At 48.3% G+C, this 18,206-nt stretch overlaps 1 protein-coding gene across 11 annotated transcripts in view; it reads left to right on the top strand.

Moving 5' to 3' along the window:
* The window catches only part of dlg3 (discs, large homolog 3 (Drosophila)), a 69,229-nt gene that overhangs the window by 45,260 nt on the left and 5,763 nt on the right, over positions 1–18,206 (top strand). For 6 of the 11 annotated variants that reach the window (XM_058053256.1, XM_058053237.1, XM_058053279.1 and 3 more), the window contains 6 exons: positions 4,896–5,052; positions 5,489–5,591; positions 14,048–14,162; positions 16,370–16,546; positions 16,879–16,954; positions 17,774–17,876. In XM_058053256.1, the coding sequence (XP_057909239.1) occupies positions 4,896–5,052; positions 5,489–5,591; positions 14,048–14,162; positions 16,370–16,546; positions 16,879–16,954; positions 17,774–17,876 (731 nt within the window). The remainder of the gene's footprint in view (positions 1–4,895; positions 5,053–5,488; positions 5,592–14,047; positions 14,163–16,369; positions 16,547–16,878; positions 16,955–17,773; positions 17,877–18,206) is intronic. The other 5 variants (XM_058053295.1, XM_058053287.1, XM_058053272.1 and 2 more) reach the window with 2 other exon arrangements.

Here is an 18,206-nt window from a genome sequence, read left to right as displayed (position 1 = left end):
TAGTGGATTACTGGTGGATTACTGGTGACCCACAAGGGATTGGGCTGACAGCCGACACCTCCATGCGAAGCCAGGCGTCCATGACCAGCAGCGTGCTAGATAGCGAGGGCGGAGCCAGCGTTGTCACCGTACGACGCTTCACCCCAATCTTACCCCCCCTTTTTTGTGGAGACGTTGTTACTGCATTGACCCCCTAAAATTGAAGTTACACTTTTACCCTTCATCAAAGTGGAATAAAAATGTACTATACAGTTTAGGGATGTTCCCATTTGATCTTCAGGATCGGGATCAGCTGGTAAAATTGGCTTCCTCGAGATGGGACCGATTCGATTCCCATGTAACATTCATAAGTCATGCGCCTCAAAGATGGCTGCCACTCAACTCCTGGTGTGGCATAATGAAACATCATGACAAGACGACTACCAGGAGAACCGGAGTATAGAGGGGGAGGAGCCACCTGCTGTGGCCCAGCAAGGTGCACTGTATTCGGGCACACGCTCCGAGCAGCCGGTGTGACGCCATGGAGGTCTCTGGTTTTTTTTTTCTTTTAAAGTAAATGTTTATTTACAGGTGAGCTCAGGGGAAGTGAACGCCACAGGCAGGAGAAAGGAGCGCTTGATTTGCTCATCTGCATAGTATGTTATGCATAGTAATGTTTCGTCACTGGAGCTATTTTTAATGTGATGGAATTATCGTCATGACGTCATAATCCAAAAAGAGGTTCCAGCGTAATATAACGCCGCTCGTTTTACATGGTCGTGGTTTGTTAGCGATGGCGGCGTAGGAAGGAGTGTTGCAGGTTTGAGCAAACGGCGGCCTGACGATGACACATCAGGAACTTGGAGCACGGCACACGTAGAAGAAAGCTCAAATTCAGGCATCGGTAACGAGGAGCACTTTGACCTTTGGGTCGGCTGCGGCGGCGCGGTGAGGAGAGAGCGAGTGAGCGAGCGAGAGAGAGAGAGAGAGCGTGGGGGTGAAATAAAAGTAATCACAGCAAATTAAGCCGAGCGCTCGTCTTAGGTGTTAATCAGTCATCGCACTTTATTCTTAGTCACAGCGAGAGGCATGAAATTTAAATGAGTCAAATGTCACATTGAAAGAAGAAGAAGAAGAAAATCCGGGCTGGGGAGACGGTGGCCTCAACACAGAAAGAAGATAAAGCGGCACCCGGATCGTATCTGGTTCTCTCCATAAAAGCGTTGGAGGGGGGGGGGGATAAAGTGCTGCATCTGTCTGTGGAAAATGGCGTCCATCTGCAGTGTCCGCCATTAATCAGCCGAGCAGAGCCAATTATTGGGCCCAGTCCAGGACGGCATGACACACTGAACCCCGCAGTCCTAACATCCATTCACACTTTTCTTTTTTTTTTTTGGGTTGGGGAGGGGGGGGGGGTCTAGCACACACAGGCAGGCGTGTAGAGAGGAAGAATTCTTCCCCACCGACCGCCATTGCTGTTTACGTTCCTGCAGTGGATGAAAGGGCATCCAAGAGGAGCTGCATGCTAACCAAGCATAGCGTCTGTCAGATGGCAACCTGTGTTTCTATGTAGTACAGAGTATGTGTAGTATGTGTACGTAGTATGTGTAGTATGTGTAGTATGTGACAGGGAGTAGTGGTCCAACTCCTGATGGTGCGTCCCGTCTCTGCAGTGTGGGCAGCAAAGCTCTGCTGGAAGTTGCCAAGGAAACTGCATGATTTTATTGGCTTTAGCACACAAGTCATGATGATGGCGCTCGGTGGAATCTGCCTAGCAACAGGTGATGTGTCCGGGAAAAAGAATCTGTTGGTTATTCTGTGTTTACATCATGTAACGTAAAAAGACTTGGAAGGCCCTGCCCCTGGACGTTAGAGCTGCACGATCACTGCAGCGTTGGAAATGCAGAGTGAAAGCTTACGTTCATGAAGGACACGCCCTGAAGGACACGCCCTGAAGGACACGCCCTGAAGGACACGTGTCTGTCCCAGCCGTGGCGTGTCCGTCTCAGCCATGACGTGTCCATCCCAGCCGTGGTGTGTCCGTCTCAGCTGTGGTGCGTCCGTCTCAGCCATGGCGTGTCCATCCAAGCCATGGCGTGTCTGTCTCAGCCATGGCGTGTCCGTCCGAGCCATGGCGTGTGTCTGTCCCAGCCATAGCGTGTCCGTCTCAGCCATGGCGTGTCCGTCCCAGACCATGGCATGTCCGTCCCAGCCGTGGCGTGTCTGTCTCAGCCATGACGTGTCCATCACAGCTGTGGCGTGTCTGTCCCAGCCATGGCATGTCCATCTCAGCCATGGCGTGTTCATCTCAGCCGTGGCGTGTCCGTCTCAGCCATGGCATGTCCGTCTCAGCCATGGCATGTCCGTCTCAGCCATGGCGTGTCCGTCTCAGCCGTGGCGTGTCCGTCTCAGCCATGGCATGTCTGTCCCAGCCATGGCGCGTCCATCCCAGCCATGGTGTGTCCATCTTAGCCGTGGTGTGTCTGTCCCAGCCGTGGCGTGTCCGTCTCAGCCATGGCGTGTCTGTCCCAGCCATGGCGTGTCCGTCCCAGACAGAGCAGCAGAGAGTGGGTCAAAGATCATCTATACGACAGGAGTGCCTTGCTGTTTTGAGTTGAACTCCCAGGCCACTCTGATGTATGTACGCTATAGATCTTGGTGTTGTTGAGGTGGGGTCTTAAACGTGTGTGTGCGTGTGTGTGTGTGTGTGTGTGTGTGTGTGTGTAGCCTCTTGTCCACCTGATACGGTGTCAGACTGAGGTGTTGCCAGGTCTGGTGGACTGACGGACATCAATGTGGCTGGCTTCTTTTTGGGGGTGTTAGGGTTAAAGTGTGAAGCCTCGCCTCGCTTGGGATGAGGGGAAGAGAATGTTTGCCTCCAAGAGAGGAGCTGGTTCCCGTCACTGGACACGGGGCATGAGATATGGAACCTCTTAAAGTGACGGCGCTCTCAGAGGAAAAGGCCAGATAGGAGTAGGAGGGGAGGCGGGAGGAAGGGGGGGGGGGGGTCACCCGGTAGCTCAGAGACAAACCGCCGCCGCCATGTTCACCGTCAACATCTCGTCCTCCATGTCGCTGGCGAGGAGGCGGCCTCAGTACGCGTTTAGGAAATGCTCTGTGAGAAGCAGCCGTCAGATTGGGATCCCCAGGTAACCATGGTGACGTATCTGTTATTGTTATGGTGTATCTGTGTTAGGATCCAGGACCAAGACCCGCTATGCTGGTGTTCACCTTATTCAGTAGTCGTAAATCAGGGCTACTTCATTTGGATTCTTTTGTCGCCAATGCAGTGGAGGTCAGCTTCATGTTGGAGGTGACCACGCTAACACGTTGGAGTTCTTCTCATGTGGGGCTGATTTAGTTCTATATTTAGAATATGCCGTGGCACACAAACCAGATGTTGGACACCCTTGTCTTAAGTGATACTAGATGAGGCTTCCTGTCTAACTATGGACTCACACTTTGTGCTATCTCCACCTCATCTATATCCGAGGCATGGCGGTCACGGCAGTCATGGCAGTCACGGCAGTCGTGGCTGTCATGGCAGTCATGGCGGCAGTCATGGCAGTCACGGCAGTCACAGGAGTCGTGGCAGTCATGGCGGCAATCACGGCGGCAGTCACGGCGGCAGTCACGGCAGTCGTGGTGGCAGTCACGGCAGTCGTGGCAGTCACGGCAGTCACGGTGGTCACAGCAGTCATGGCAGTCACGGCGGTCGCAGCGGTCACGGTGGTCACAGCAGTCATGGCGGTCGTGGCAGTCATGGCAGTCATGGCGGCAGTCATGGCAGCAGTCATGACGGCAGTCATGACGGCAGTCACGATGGCAGTCACGACAGTCACGGCGGCAGTCACAGCAGTCACGGCAGTCATGACGGCAGTCATGGCAATCATGGCAGCAGTCGTGGCAGTCACGGCAGTCACGGCAGTCATGGTGGCAGTCATGGCAGTCATAGCGGCAGTCACAGCAAGTCACGGCAGTCGTGGCAGTCATGGCGGAAGTCATGGCAGTCATGGCAGCAATCACAGCAAGTCACGGCAGTCACGGCAGTCACGGCAGTCGTGGCAGTCATGGCGGCAGTCACGGCAGTCACGGCAGTCGTGGCAATCATGGCAGTCACAGCGGCAGTCATGGTAGTCTTAGCAGTCATGGTGTCATGCTCGTTCCAGGCAGTGGTGGTAGAACCTTACATATCTCGGAACGCTGCCCTCAGTAGGGAGGAGGACATGGCCTTCATAGCGAGTTGGGATGGAGATGGAATTGTTCCCGTGGAAGGCAGGGAAAACCACTAATGGGAAGCATGTAGTGTTTGTGTGTCAGGAAGCAAAGAGCGTGTTCATGCATGCCTATGAACCAGCATGGATGAACGTTGTAGTGAAGGCTTAGTCTATGAAGTAAGAGCCTGCAAGGCCGGCGCTGAACGAGCCTCCTTACTGTGTGTGCGTGTGTTTGACCACAGCGGCGGTTTGGCCTCCAAATGCATCTTTTCCAAAAAAAGGGGGGGGGTCTGAATAAGCCTTTTTTGAGGGGATGAGTCATCGCGGTAATTGCAAAAAAAAAAGTACAACAAAACGGAGATGGAGTGGGGTCCGCATCTCGTTTGGTCGGCGTACGTTCACACAAGTGGGCGGTGGTGTCCACATGCAGCCAATGGGCATCAGACTGGGGTCCTTTATGGTTGGTCATGCTAGACAAACCAATAAGGGATGGTATGACAGCCTAATCATTGCTTTGTGTTTCTTCTTGTCTTTAACATACTTTCATACGTAGGACAGGAGAGGGTCTCACCTTCAGGACTTCACTGTAGGATCATACCATCTAAATTGATAGAAGATGTCCGGAACACCCTTCCTTCACATTTTTTTTTTTATTTTGCTGCCTTTCACGCTGACATTGTGGCTGTTTTTTGGTGGCAGGGAGCCGAGGAAGGTGTTGCTGCACAAGGGCTCCACGGGGCTGGGCTTCAACATCGTGGGCGGAGAGGACGGCGAGGGCATCTTCGTCTCCTTCATCCTGGCTGGAGGGCCGGCTGACCTGAGCGGCGAGCTTCGGAGAGGAGACCGGATTTTGTCTGTCAGTATTTCAACACCCAAGACTCTCTGTGTGTCCTGACCTCGGCTTATGAGAGGACTTTCAAAGGGTTGTTTTGGTTGCGGCCCGAGATGCTCGGCTGCATGAGAGCCAAAATCAGTTTTAAGTTGATCTCGAATCGGCCATGGGATTGAAAAAAGGCTCATATTGATATGTTTCATATTGTCAAATATGACTATAACTATAGTACTATATAGTACTGAGAGCCTATTCATGAGCACCCAAACGTCATCTCTCACAGCTCGTTAGCATTAAAGCTACAAACACACAAAACAGCGTGTTATGAACCGCAACATTCCAGCATCAAGGCGATATTTTGGACAACAAAATAGCATCATATTATGAAATATCCAATCCAGATGTGTTTCTCGAAGGATTGGCCAAACATGACGAGATGATTCCATTGCTTGTCCTGCAGGTGAATGGCGTCAATCTAAGGAATGCGACGCATGAGCAAGCGGCTGCGGCGCTGAAGAGAGCTGGACAGACCGTCACCATCATTGCTCAGTACAGGCCTGAAGGTGAGTACCGCTTCTCGTTCCGTGTCCTGCGTTATGCCAAATGACACGCAGTGCTAAGGCTAGCATCAGTAGGAGTCGCTTGACTGGGGGCCAATACCGTATACATGAGTAAAAACACACCGTATAGCATGCATGCATCAACAGACTATAAATGTCTCTTGTTAGATGGCCTTTTTCAGTGGTGCTGTTTGGTGGTGTAGGCTCCAGCAACCCTCATGAGGACAAACGCCATAGAAAATGGTGGTAGACTCTGGTCTATTTTTAGTCCATACATATGGAAATAGAAGTGATATGTAGTATTGCGGCCACTAGGTGGCAGAAATGACACAAAACATTGAGCTTTCATGACATTACCTTAACATTCCATCATGATGTTGTGTCCTCCCATTATGTGTGGAAGTGGTAAGATTTTGGCTTCTTAATTTAATAATTTAGAAAGTTTTAAACATGTTTTCTTGCTTTAACTATGACAATATAATCCTGTATCGCATAAATTAAATTACTGTGGTTGGGTCTGCAACCAATTAACCGCCATAAAGGAGGGACAACTGTACATACTGTACCAACCTACTGGCCTCGTGGCGCCCCCTGGGGTTGTGTCTTGGAAGATGTGCTAGCATACAAATGCTGAATCATGACACAAATGCTGAATGGCTTATGGCCGGTTATTTTTGCTTGATGATGGCCATGTTTTTTTAATCTGTCTTCTAATCGAATTATACAAATGTGCTTTGTGGCTGCAACTGATTGATTAATCAATGAAGTGGATTAAAAAATACACACATTTTTAATTTTCACCTCACGGTGCTGATTGAATATTCTGTTAAAAAAGTGAAATTATAAGAAATATAAATGTTTGTCAAATAGCCTCAGTAAAACAGTAAATGTACACCAAAACAATATAAATGTATGCTACACGCCTCCACAATATGTAGATGTATTTTTATCTGCAGTTCAAAAATAGAAGCACTTGTTTGGGTTAAGGGACCTGAGCCGTTGGAAGGATAAATGATAAATAATAAACGATGCAGAAATGCAACGAGAAAAGCCAGTCAGAGCGTTTATGTATTGTATGTATTACTGTAAATGTGTCATACATCAGCGGCGACGGCAAGATGGCTGTTGTTTGCCTTAATGACAGTCTTCACTTCCTTGAAAGGCTCTCGGCGAGCTTTGTAAAATGCGTCCTTGAGGGAAGAGCGTAACCTGGATTGTCGTGAAGCCTTGGTCTTCAACCATCCACAGGCAATCATGTTGAGGATGCTCTCAGTCACGGCGGCGGTGGCGGCGGCGGCGGCCTGCTGTGGCGAGCACGTCTCTCTCATCAAGCCTGCCATTGGGGGCGCTTTTCAAATGAGGAAGACAGTACGGGATGAGCGTCTCATTTGTCACCTGTCGCCATTCCGTTAGAAACACTTTAAGTTAAGAATTTAGAAATAAACTAGAAAGGCTAACTGGTTAGCTCGCTAGCTTGCTATGCTAGCGCCGGCCATATGTGGTGGTCCCTAGCCTAGCATTGTGATATAAAGAAACAATTGTAGGAGTATAAAAGTGACTATTTGGGTGGTTTTCATGTGTACTTTGTGGTTTTAATGATGTTAAATTGTGTGCTTAGAAATCCACAAACAGGTGTTATTTGCTCTAACTATGAAAATATTCCATTTATTAACATTAATTGACTCAAATATCACGGAAATTCGTTTTACTGGTCTGGTCTGGAACCAATTAACTGCGATGAAGGAAGGATTAGTGTAAATATACAAAATTAATAGGTGTGATTATATATATGTGCTATTTTTAATTAGCATTTTTATTATTTATCAATGTTTCACGAAACCTGCTTAGCAGGTTAGCAACATGTAGCTAAAATATAAGGTACACGGTAACACTTGATATATTCTTTAAATATATATCTTATAGGTTTAGTGCATTACTATGGACAGATGTTCAACATATCCCATATAAAGACGCAACTATTAGAAGCGGGGGGGATCTATTTGGCATATTTCGGACGCAAGCAGCTCCACCTGGCGTGACCGCGGATATGCGCTCCTCTCCGGCTTGGGAAGAGCACGGAGCTCCCTATAGGCTCCGGGGGACGGATATTGAGGTTGAGGGGCGGTGCTAGTGCTAGCATGCATGCTAATGTAAGGCGGGCAAACGAACGAGCCGCGGTCGGCTGCTGCCCTTTCCCTGCACTCGAAGGCTGCGGAGCCTCCCGGCGAGCGCCGCCGACGCCGCTACTGCTCACCGACATCCACACGGAGACATTTGAGCGAACCGCCACGAAGGAAAGTTTATTCAGGAGCCGAAGGTGAAAGAAGCCCGAAGCGAGCAACTTTAATCGGCCTGCGAGCCCGATGGAGAGGATGGGGGATGGGCTCGTGCACAACAGCAGCCCAGCTCAAGCCGCGTGAAGTCGCTCATGGCCGGGTGACGACGAGCGAACTACCGGCTTTGACGAGCGAAACTTCACGCTTCTTTCCATTTGAGGTGAGTGGCGTTTGAACACTCCCAACCCCCCCGAAAAGAAACGGAAATGTTGTGCTTGTTGGGAGACGGCAAGTGTTTGTAACTGCGACTCTTACCGGTGCTTTACTGTGCAGTAACCTGTAGATCGTCGGTGCGGTGGCGGCGTTAGCTGGTTAGCTTCTCTTTGACACTTGAACGACACAATTAAATATACGATGGATATTCATATTTGTTTGATAAAAAATAATTTTCATGGTGGTTCTATCATGTTTGGCACTGCTTTTTAATTAAGGCACGTTGAATTGATTTAATCGCCTTATTTAAGTGATTACTCGACGCGTTTGCGGATTAAATAGTAGCCCTATAGTAGAAATAGTAACCCTATAGTAGAAATAGTAACCCTATAGTGGCACATAAGCATTTAAAAGTGCTTCTCTGTGGTTATGTAACTGTAAGGTGGGGACACACACAGGTGTGGTCCAACAGGTGTGTGTGTGTGTGTGTGTGTGTGTGTGTGTGTGTGTGTGTGTGTGTGTGTGTGTGTGTGTGTGGTGATCTCACCTCTTTACATTTAAGATATCTGCACACTTCGGAGTGACGCTGCATGTTACAACATACCTTTACAACAACACTGTTGTGTGTTTCTTCTAGTTTATTGTGCGTTAATATCGTAAAGTATCTTTGTTCTATCGCAGGAAACACACATGTACACACATACAGTATGTACTTTGAGCATAGAAAAGCTAGTCATGACTTTCTAAATATGAGTTTGAATATTTGAATATTGTTAGAGCCCTCAAGACATGAAATGACACCCTTATTGTGACCTTTACATCACATTGCACAGGCTACGGGATCACTACAAGAACATAACAGAAGGCTAACCCTAGCATAGAAAACTAGCTAACTAGCCTCTCCAATTTGCTTATTATAAAGCTATTCAAATGGAGTGGTATGAACTAAAACGTACCACTTCCACACGGAATGAGAGAAACATTTAAACATTAAATCTCTAGAATACTGACCAGAATACTACCTGTCGTTCAATATTTGGAAACCATTTTCCAAATACTATCCAAATTAATTAAGTCTTACCTGTGGAATGCTATTCACTGGGATTCGTTTTTTTTCTACTACAAGTTTTGCCACATCTAATATGGTGGCTGATACTGATACTACTGCCCCTACTAAATACCCTTGAAAGTTGAAGTTTGTTGCTTTTGATGCATGGTACCCAAATTATTATGCCATATATTATTACATTCATGAAAAATATTCTGACATATGTTGACATATTGGAGTAATACTGTGTAATACTGTCAGCTGTACTAGCTGTGTAGCTGACTCTTGTTTGCTAGCCAACCAAGGCCACTTATCTGTGTATCTGTGTACAATATCTAACTACTTTAAACATACGAGACAAGTGCTTGCTAATCATTGACTTGCTGCAAGCCCCTCTGCTGAAGCCCCCCCCCCTCCCGGGTTTCAAATTGTCACCCCAGCCCCAGTATGTGGAATTTTGGCACGGGATAATCCGCCAATGTGGTGTTCAAGGACAGTGTCTCGGTCGGTCGGTTGGTTGGTGGAGGAAGTGGGGGAGTAAATATGAGTTCATGTTGGGCAAGGCGCCCGGATAGCTCTCAAAGGTGGGGGGCAGGGGGGGGGGGGCTGTCAGTGTTCTGGAAAGCAAATGTGTGTAATTAAAGTAGAATCTCTCATACTGTAAGAAATATACTGTCGTATGGAGAAAACATCTACGTACATACTGGTGGTGGGGGGGGGGGTAATACTCATACTCATACTCATATTACAAGTATGTGTTACATAACTGGATCAGAAGAGAAGCCACAGTCCCCCAAAATAAAATGAAAAAAAAAAAAGCGTCTAATGAGGACATGCAGCTTCAGAATAGTCCTAGTTTCTATTAGCTGTCTCTTAGTCCTCCCACTGGGCCCCCCCCCCCCCCCCCCCCCCCATCAAAAAGTAAGCTAGCTCTCGCCTTTAAAAAGCCGCAGTGTGAATGAAGGACCTCATGGTTCACAGCGCGGCGTTTCCTAAGGTGTGCTGGTGAATAATTGATGTGGGACGGATCACATGTTGACGTGAGGCCGCTCGATGTCCGCCCAGCGGCCGAAGCATTAGGTACACCGGCACCATCATGCTAAGTGTTTTATGGTGACCTCAGTACGTTTTAGTGTACAATTGGAATAAAACTACTTAGATTTAGAGTAAACCTTTTTTTAATGTTTTTTCACTTTATGCCAAAAAGCAGACTACTAGCGGGTCATTCTGATTAAATACAATTATACAAAAAATACAAATGTAAACTTTTTAAAGTTTAGATGATGCAGACAAGCGCTACAGTAACAGTTTGTACAGTTTTTTATTTTTTATGAAATAAAACGTAGTGTTTCAAACGCAGTGGGGGGGAAAGGACAAATAAGCAACTTACCACTTCCACACGAAAAGAGAGGGAATGTAAAATTCCTTATGAAACCATCCACAATCCTCGTGAGAGACATGAACACACGTCTTTCTCTTTTCTGTGAATGTAAAGATAATAAAAAGAGGCAGCTAATGAATGCATGTCATGGGACACACCTATTAAAAGATCTCCAAAAGCTCCAAGGTTTTCCATCCGTGCCGAGAGCATGTAGTAACAGGTACAGTATGTCATACTTGCATAGATTTCACGTAGCAAAATAGAAAGGAGTGCTACACCTACTGTATATGTGGTGTTACCTTTAGCATTGGGAGTTCTTAGCTAGCTAGCCTGGGTGGTTAGAATATCTTGATAGTCTTATGTAGACAGGTAGATAAGTAAAATAATGTGATTTGAGTAACGTTGGAAGAACACTGCTAGTAGTGCTTTGTGCCTCTGTACTGTATAGTTGTGTAATCCTGCGTTTAGTAAAATGTGACATTCCCGTCTGGAGTGCTTTGTTTTAGTCGTTGAACTGGCAAGCCAGCCCGAGTCGTGGAACGTTTGTTTCCATGACGCTCCTTTGTAGCGCCGGGCCAAGAAACACTACCTGTATTGTCGGTAACAGGTGTACCGCAGCTTTGAAACCTTCCCCGCGCGTCTTGTGATGTCGTGTACAGAGGCCAGTCTGTATTCTGACGCTGTCGTCATCAGAGACTTGGCAGCCGTTGCTCGTCGGGAGCCCGGCATTCCCTCCCAAAGTCCCCCGAGGAGGGCGCAGACCGATGGCGGCTCTTCCTGCTCTGCTTGAATGTCCACACATGATTCACTGTGGAATGTCAGGCAGCCTCGGGTTGCTTCAGGTTGTTTAGGAATTGAGCCTCGTTTTGTCTTGACCTTAGCCCCCCCCCCCGTCTCCGTCTAAGTGGACCAGCCTGAGTGGGTTTATTCTTTGTTTTTCCATGCTGAATACGTTGCCTGGTTATGGCCGTCAGCTGGTGTCTGGTTACTTCACCTTGGTGTCTCCTGTTGCTCCGAGCAGGGTGGAGATGGCAACAGCCCCCAGGGAGGGGGGGGGGGGGGGGGGGCACAGATATGTTTGCCTTTTAGGTTTCGGCTGTGGGGGCCAGGGTTCAGTGGCCCAAAGATTGTTTATGCACCGGCTCCTAGCGTAGTGACGAACTCCTGTGATGTCATCCTCGGAGGCGTGGATATTATATTTTCATGGATGCCTGTCTGCTTGCTCGGCACAATATGAACTTTGAGCTCTGGCTCGTGTTACAGGAAGTGTTGCTGCTGTTGATGACACCATGGTTGTTAGACAGCAGGGGACGAGTTGGCCAGGACGGTACAAGACGGTCAGGAAAATATTGATGTCACACACAACCTGGTCAGGGCCATTTACACTTATTGGTGGGGGTGTCACATGACCAGAAAATACACAACATTGGGTCTACGAAGATGAGAAAAGAATGACAATATCTTTTTTTTTTTTTTTAACCATTTTTATGTGCTACATTGTATTGAGGCAGACAATCATAAAGTTCATTTAATTTATTGTGGAATTTATTCATGCATCATTATGACTTATTTTCCCTAAAGTAAAAATCTTGTTGTGCTTTAACCTTGCAGGATCATGTGACACCCCAATCATTGGACCGTTTCCCAGTATTTCAGAAATGAATGTAGTTCGGCATGCACCTCAACCAGGAAGTGGAAAGGCATGTAGCCGTGTAGCGCACAGGAGGTTACACATTAAAGGGACATCATGTGCACATACACGGCCCAGTTCCAATTATGAAAATGTAAATGTTCATTGTTTGTGGAAAAAAAAATTTTTTCATATAAGTTTTTTCCTGATGAGTCTGATTTTTCTTTTGAAATATAGAATGTTTATACTGTATATTCATAGGACACAATATTCTGTGTGCCTTGACAAATCAGTCGCTTAGCCTGAGCCACACTAGCATGCTCTGCTACACTCGGCTAACTCCGCTAGCATTCATTCACGCGCCATAACAGCCCAGTCTCCTTGTTCTGCTTCGCTGGTGTTTTAGGCCACCGTTTTGGCCGGTTTCATTCTGGAGGGGGCGAGGTGATGTTTGTGATGAGATGGCGCAGTCCGCCAAGTAAATATTTCCCCCCATGAACGTTCCTACTCCGGTCACATGTCACTTTCCGTGTTTGACCGTAGGTTCTGTTTTTCTGAGAAAAGAGTGAAACGTGCAAGACCTCATCTCTGTAGGTACTCCTCTTTGCACCACTGACCAGTGATTGTGAAGTATACGTCACCAGCGTTCCCCTAGTGATCACCAGAAGATCTACCCTGCCCGTGTTTGCAATGTTTTGACCCCAGAAGAGACTATTTGCATTCCCATTGCTCCTTAGAGGCAACCCTCCTGCAGACGGACGTAGTTTGCTCACAGGTCTGCTTTCTTTGTTTGCCTAGCTGCGTCTGCTGCTCTCGTTTGCGTGCGCCAGCGTGCCACCATGGCGGGGCTTGTTCCAGCGGCGTGTGGCGCGGGCGAGCTAATGAGAAGATGCTAAATGAGTCGGCTCGGGTGGAGACATTCATCACAGTCCTGTTTCCTGAGCTGCTCTTCTGACAAATGATGACTTGTTGGTGGCCCCCCCCTTACCCTCCCTCCCTTTTTTTTCATTTTTGGAACCATGTTAAGGATCCCACGTTGAGCTTCATTTGCATAATGAATGACCTGATATGGGACATCACTGATCTGTGACAAAGGAGGGCCATTAATCAATGGAAAGATTCATTCAACCTACATTAGTCACTCAGTGCTGACGCGTTTCCATGGAAACCAGACACCCCTAGCCACTACAGCTGTCACCATAACACGATCTGCTGGACGCTAAACTATCATCGTATCAACAGCAACTTTTATTTATTAAAAATAGTCAACATTGTCACTGGGACATTTACCTTTCATGAGGTGGAGCGTTTTGGGGCACTTAGCTGAAAGTACTTTTTTTTTTTTTTTAAACCTAAGTTCCACTGACTGATGATTGACTTCATTGTCCCAAGTTCGAGTCCCAAAACGATGATGCACAAACGGGCTGAAATTGACATCAGATGGTGTTTTATACACAACAGGCACCAAGAAAGTCTTCCGTAGCGTAGCACACGACACACACAGCTAGCTAGCTAGCTAGCGCCTCGCCTCTCTTACTGGGACAAAGACACTGAATGACTGACAGGAGGATTCACCCCCTCTGTTCATGGCGCTGCAGAACCAACACCCCCAGGTGTGGACAGATGCACAGAGTGAACTCTCTTGTCAAACAGCCTGTTTGGTAGGCCAAGAGGAATAAACATGTGGTAATACAGTACAGCAACTTCACCTACTTCCTATTTATTTATGGCGCAAATCACTGATTGATTTATCACGACAGGCCTATCATTATCATTTCTGCATCATGCAGCCTTTTGGAGGCCTGGTGTGGCATCTTTGCACATTGACTAAGGATTATGTGACGGTCGTCCCTCGGGGTGTTTGCAGAGCCTCCGTTTAACAACAGCCATCTTTGTTTTCTTGTTTTCCAGAGTACAGCCGCTTTGAGTCCAAGATCCACGACCTGAGGGAGCAGATGATGAACAGCAGCATGAGTTCGGGGTCCGGCTCCCTGCGCACCAGCGAGAAACGTTCCCTCTATGTCAGGTAAGACACCCGCACGTCGGCGTACCTCTTGCATTATGACCCTCTGCTGGCCCGCTGTGGGATCAAGCCCAGCCCTGAACAGCAGCCACACTGTCGCCTGGCAAAGGTTCAATGCTGGAAGCTCTTCACGCCAGGATACTGATCAAAGAAACCTTAAAAGCAAACAATGAATGGGGACCGGTCAGTGGGGCTGACAAATACTTTCCATTCATGCCGAGACCGGCGGCCAAAGAGCGTTCGGGAAAGGAAGCACACGCTTACGTCGCTGACAGCGACCGTGCAGCTGTCGGTGAAAGTCACCACCCTTCCACCATCTCACTATAATGGCGGCCGAGCTCTTGCACGTTAGGAAAACACCACCTCTCCACTCAGGACATTCCACAAGAGCGTGATGGGAAGCCAGTCCAAGCTTGCGTCAGGCATGAGGATTTGTACGCCAACCTTCCCGTCCTGGTTGCTTCTTTCCCCGTGATGAGCTAGTGTGCTGCTAATGCTATCTGCATCCATTCTCGTCTTCAGTCATGCTAAGCTACAGAGCACGCCCGACAATTGGAACCCTGTAGTACACCATGCCAACAAACAGTTGGGTATCACCATGACAACCCTGTACTACACCATGCCAACAAACGGTTAGGTATCACCATGACAACCCTGTACTACACCATGCCAACAAACGGTTGGGTATCACCATGACAACCCTGTACTACACCATGCCAACAAACGGTTGGGTATCACCATGACAACCCTGTACTACACCATGCCAACAAACAGTTGGGTAACACCATGCCAACAAACAGTTGGGTATCACCATGACAACAAACAGTTGGGTATCACCATGCCAACAAACGGTTGGGTATCACCATGCCAACAAACGGTTGGGTATCACCATGCCAACCCTGTAGTACACCATGCCAACAAACGGTTGGGTATCACCATGACAACCCTGTACTACACCATGCCAACAAATGGTTGGGTATCACCATGACAACCCTGTACTACACCATGCCAACAAACAGTTAGGTATCACCATGACAACCCTGTAGTCACCATGCCAACAAACAGTTGGGTATCACCATGCCAACAAACAGTTGGGTATCACCTTGACAACCTTGTAGTACACCATGCCAACAAACGGTTGGGTATCACCATGACAACCCTGTAGTACACCATGCCAACAAACAGTTGGGTATCACCATGACAACCCTGTACTACACCATGCCAACAAACGGTTGGGTATCACCATGACAACCCTGTAGTACACCATGCCAACAAACGGTTGGAGCTAAAATACTGCAAACTTTGTGTAGTTTTCCTGCTGAACTACGTAGTAAGCGTCGCAGTTCCAAGCCATCACTGTGTGTCGTGGTACTGTAGACTGTCAGTGGTACTTGTCATACTGCAGTACTACTTCATGTGGAAGCAGCGAGTCACACTAGGGTGAAGGTGATCCAGGTTACTCCGCCGCTGCCAGGTTGCTTGATGCAGTTGGCACGACTGGGTGGGTCGGCCAAGACCCGGACCTCCATGTTGCAGAAGAAGCGTAGGTGCAGCCACCCCGGCCTCGCCTGCATGGGAGGCAAGTAGCGCCGAGCCGGCTCCAGTGCGGGTGACTAAGACGACAGTAATGCAGTAAAAGCCGTGTGGTTATCCAGCTGATGCATGTCCTCCCAGCCCAGCCTCAGGAATGTGGAGGCGTTGAGCCTGCAAGGTGAGCTTTGGAATGGGCGAAACAAAACAAAACGTGCACGAGCGCCGTTGTTACACGCAAGCAGAGGCCACGAGTCCTACCATCAGTCATCAGCTTTACGTGGAAAGGACCAAGACCCAGATGCTTTTCTTTTGCTTGAATTGTATCCGACCCAACAAGAACTCTTTGTGTTAGTCCTGTAGGTGAGTTTAAAAACCAGTAAAGCAGGTATGAAGAGCGCCCGGTTTACCTCTGGTACGGGCTGATGATGACTGACAACAAAGACTGCGTACTTCAGTGGAACACAAGGTGCCAATGTTGGCCTGCATGCTTTCTCAACAGGTTTTATAGCATTATTAAGTGGCTACTCCAGGACCTTTATTTTATTTTGAAGTGTCCAGCCTGGCAGCCAACTGTTTGTCCCCAAATTCTGTTGCAGACTAACTAGAAGTGATTTCAATACACTTGGACCAAGTTACGGTTTTCGGATGTTGAACGGCGGCCTTTTTGTCTTCTGCAGAGCTTTGTTCGACTATGACCGGACGAGGGACAGCTGCCTGCCCAGCCAAGGGCTCAGCTTCTCGTACGGCGACATCCTCCACGTCATCAACGCGTCGGACGACGAGTGGTGGCAGGCGAGGCTGGTGACGCCTCACGGGGAGAGCGAGCAGATTGGGGTCATTCCCAGCAAGAAAAGGTAACGCTTCCGCTTCGTTTTGACCCTGCGGTGGGACGCAGTTTGGTGTGTTGATGAAGAACTTACCGGTCCGTGTCTTCTCGGATCTTTTCTGTCAATTCCGGTTAATAATAATACCCAAAGCATTACAAGTCTGTGCCTCCTTGTTTGGAGATGATGCCTCCTGGCTGCTCTTTCTGCAGCAGATAGAAAATAGACTTTTCCCTTTTCTGTGTCTTCTTTGAGGTTCCTTGCAAATAGGAACGAACAAAACAAGGAAATGTGGTACAAAGCGGGAGCGAACAATTCCATAACATGATTTTTTTTTTCTGTTTTCAATGTTCACATCCCAGGGTGGAGAAAAAAGAGCGGGCCAGGTTAAAAACAGTCAAGTTCCACGCCCGGACAGGCATGATTGAGTCCAACAGGGTAAGTAAGCGCTTGGGGGCCGTCTGCAAGCACCAGTGAGGTGGCCTACTCCCCTCCCCAAAACCCCCCACCCTCGGTGCGGGAACAGGACCCCAACACAACGAGCCCGATGGCTGGACTTACACTGCAAGTTCTAACAAGATGGACAGACCGCATCTGCACTGTCGGTTCCAGCCTGGGGGGGGGGTCACATGTCACATCTTACTTTAATGCATCCCCACATTTGGCAGCCAATATGAGGTGAAGGGAAAACCAGTATAGCACACAGTCTGGGCGGTACTGTATTATTATGTTTTATTATTATTATTGTTATTGTTTCAATAAAATGGCCCATCCATCCAAATCTACATCACCTGATGGAAATATCATAACTGGTTTGTAGACGTGTATCTACAGTAACGTGCATATTGATCTACATCAATAACACCGACTCAGCAAACCTGGAAGGATGGGTCCATAGAGAAGCAATATGCAGCATATATTTACTGCATTATTAATATTCTACACCTGTGAGGTGTCTGTGCTCCGCTGTAGCACGTTATGCTAACAACACGAACTTGCAGTGGAACTCCAGCCAGCCTGCAGTCGTATGAGCTGTATGCAACGACAGTATATGATGTATGTAGAGTATCATGATGGCCGCCCGTCAATCATTCCACCCATCGCCTCACCGTCTCATTCTGCCTTTTTACATTCCGTATTGTTTTGCATGGCTTTTGAGTATTGTCATTGAAATCCATATTCTGTTTTTGTTTTCACCCTCTCATCTCCCCACCCCCCCCCCCCCACCCCCACCCGACCCCCCCCACGCCCACAAAGCAGCCTGTCAAAGTAAAGCGCAAAAAAAGCTTCAACCTGTCGCGAAAGTTCCCGTTTTACAAGAGCAAGGAGAATATTGTGCAGGACTTGGTGGAGTCTGAACGTGAGTACCCGATGTGTGGTTGGACCTTTGTGGGTGGGGGGGGGCAGGGGCGGGCTCGTCGCTTTCCTCCTTTCTTCCCCCCCTCCCTTATCATACTTTAGTTTCTGGCTTTCCACCTTCATCCTCCCTTCCACTTCCACTCGCCTCCAAGGGTGGCGTGCTGTCATCCCTCCCACGGCCCCGCAGAGGACCTGGTCACGTGACCTCCTCTACGGGGTCCACGGGCGCAGAGGAGCGGACGGCAGCGTGCGTGCGTACGTGCGTGCGTGTGTGGTCATTGGCTGCGCTAACAGACGCCGTAACCGCACGGTGGCCATCGCATCACCACGC

The sequence above is a fragment of the Doryrhamphus excisus genome, chromosome 2 (assembly GCF_030265055.1).
Source record: "Doryrhamphus excisus isolate RoL2022-K1 chromosome 2, RoL_Dexc_1.0, whole genome shotgun sequence".
In the NCBI taxonomy this organism is placed as follows: Eukaryota; Metazoa; Chordata; class Actinopteri; order Syngnathiformes; family Syngnathidae; genus Doryrhamphus; species Doryrhamphus excisus.
The sequence above is the reverse complement of the archived record's forward strand: the minus strand, read 5'-3'. Positions and strand labels throughout refer to the sequence as shown.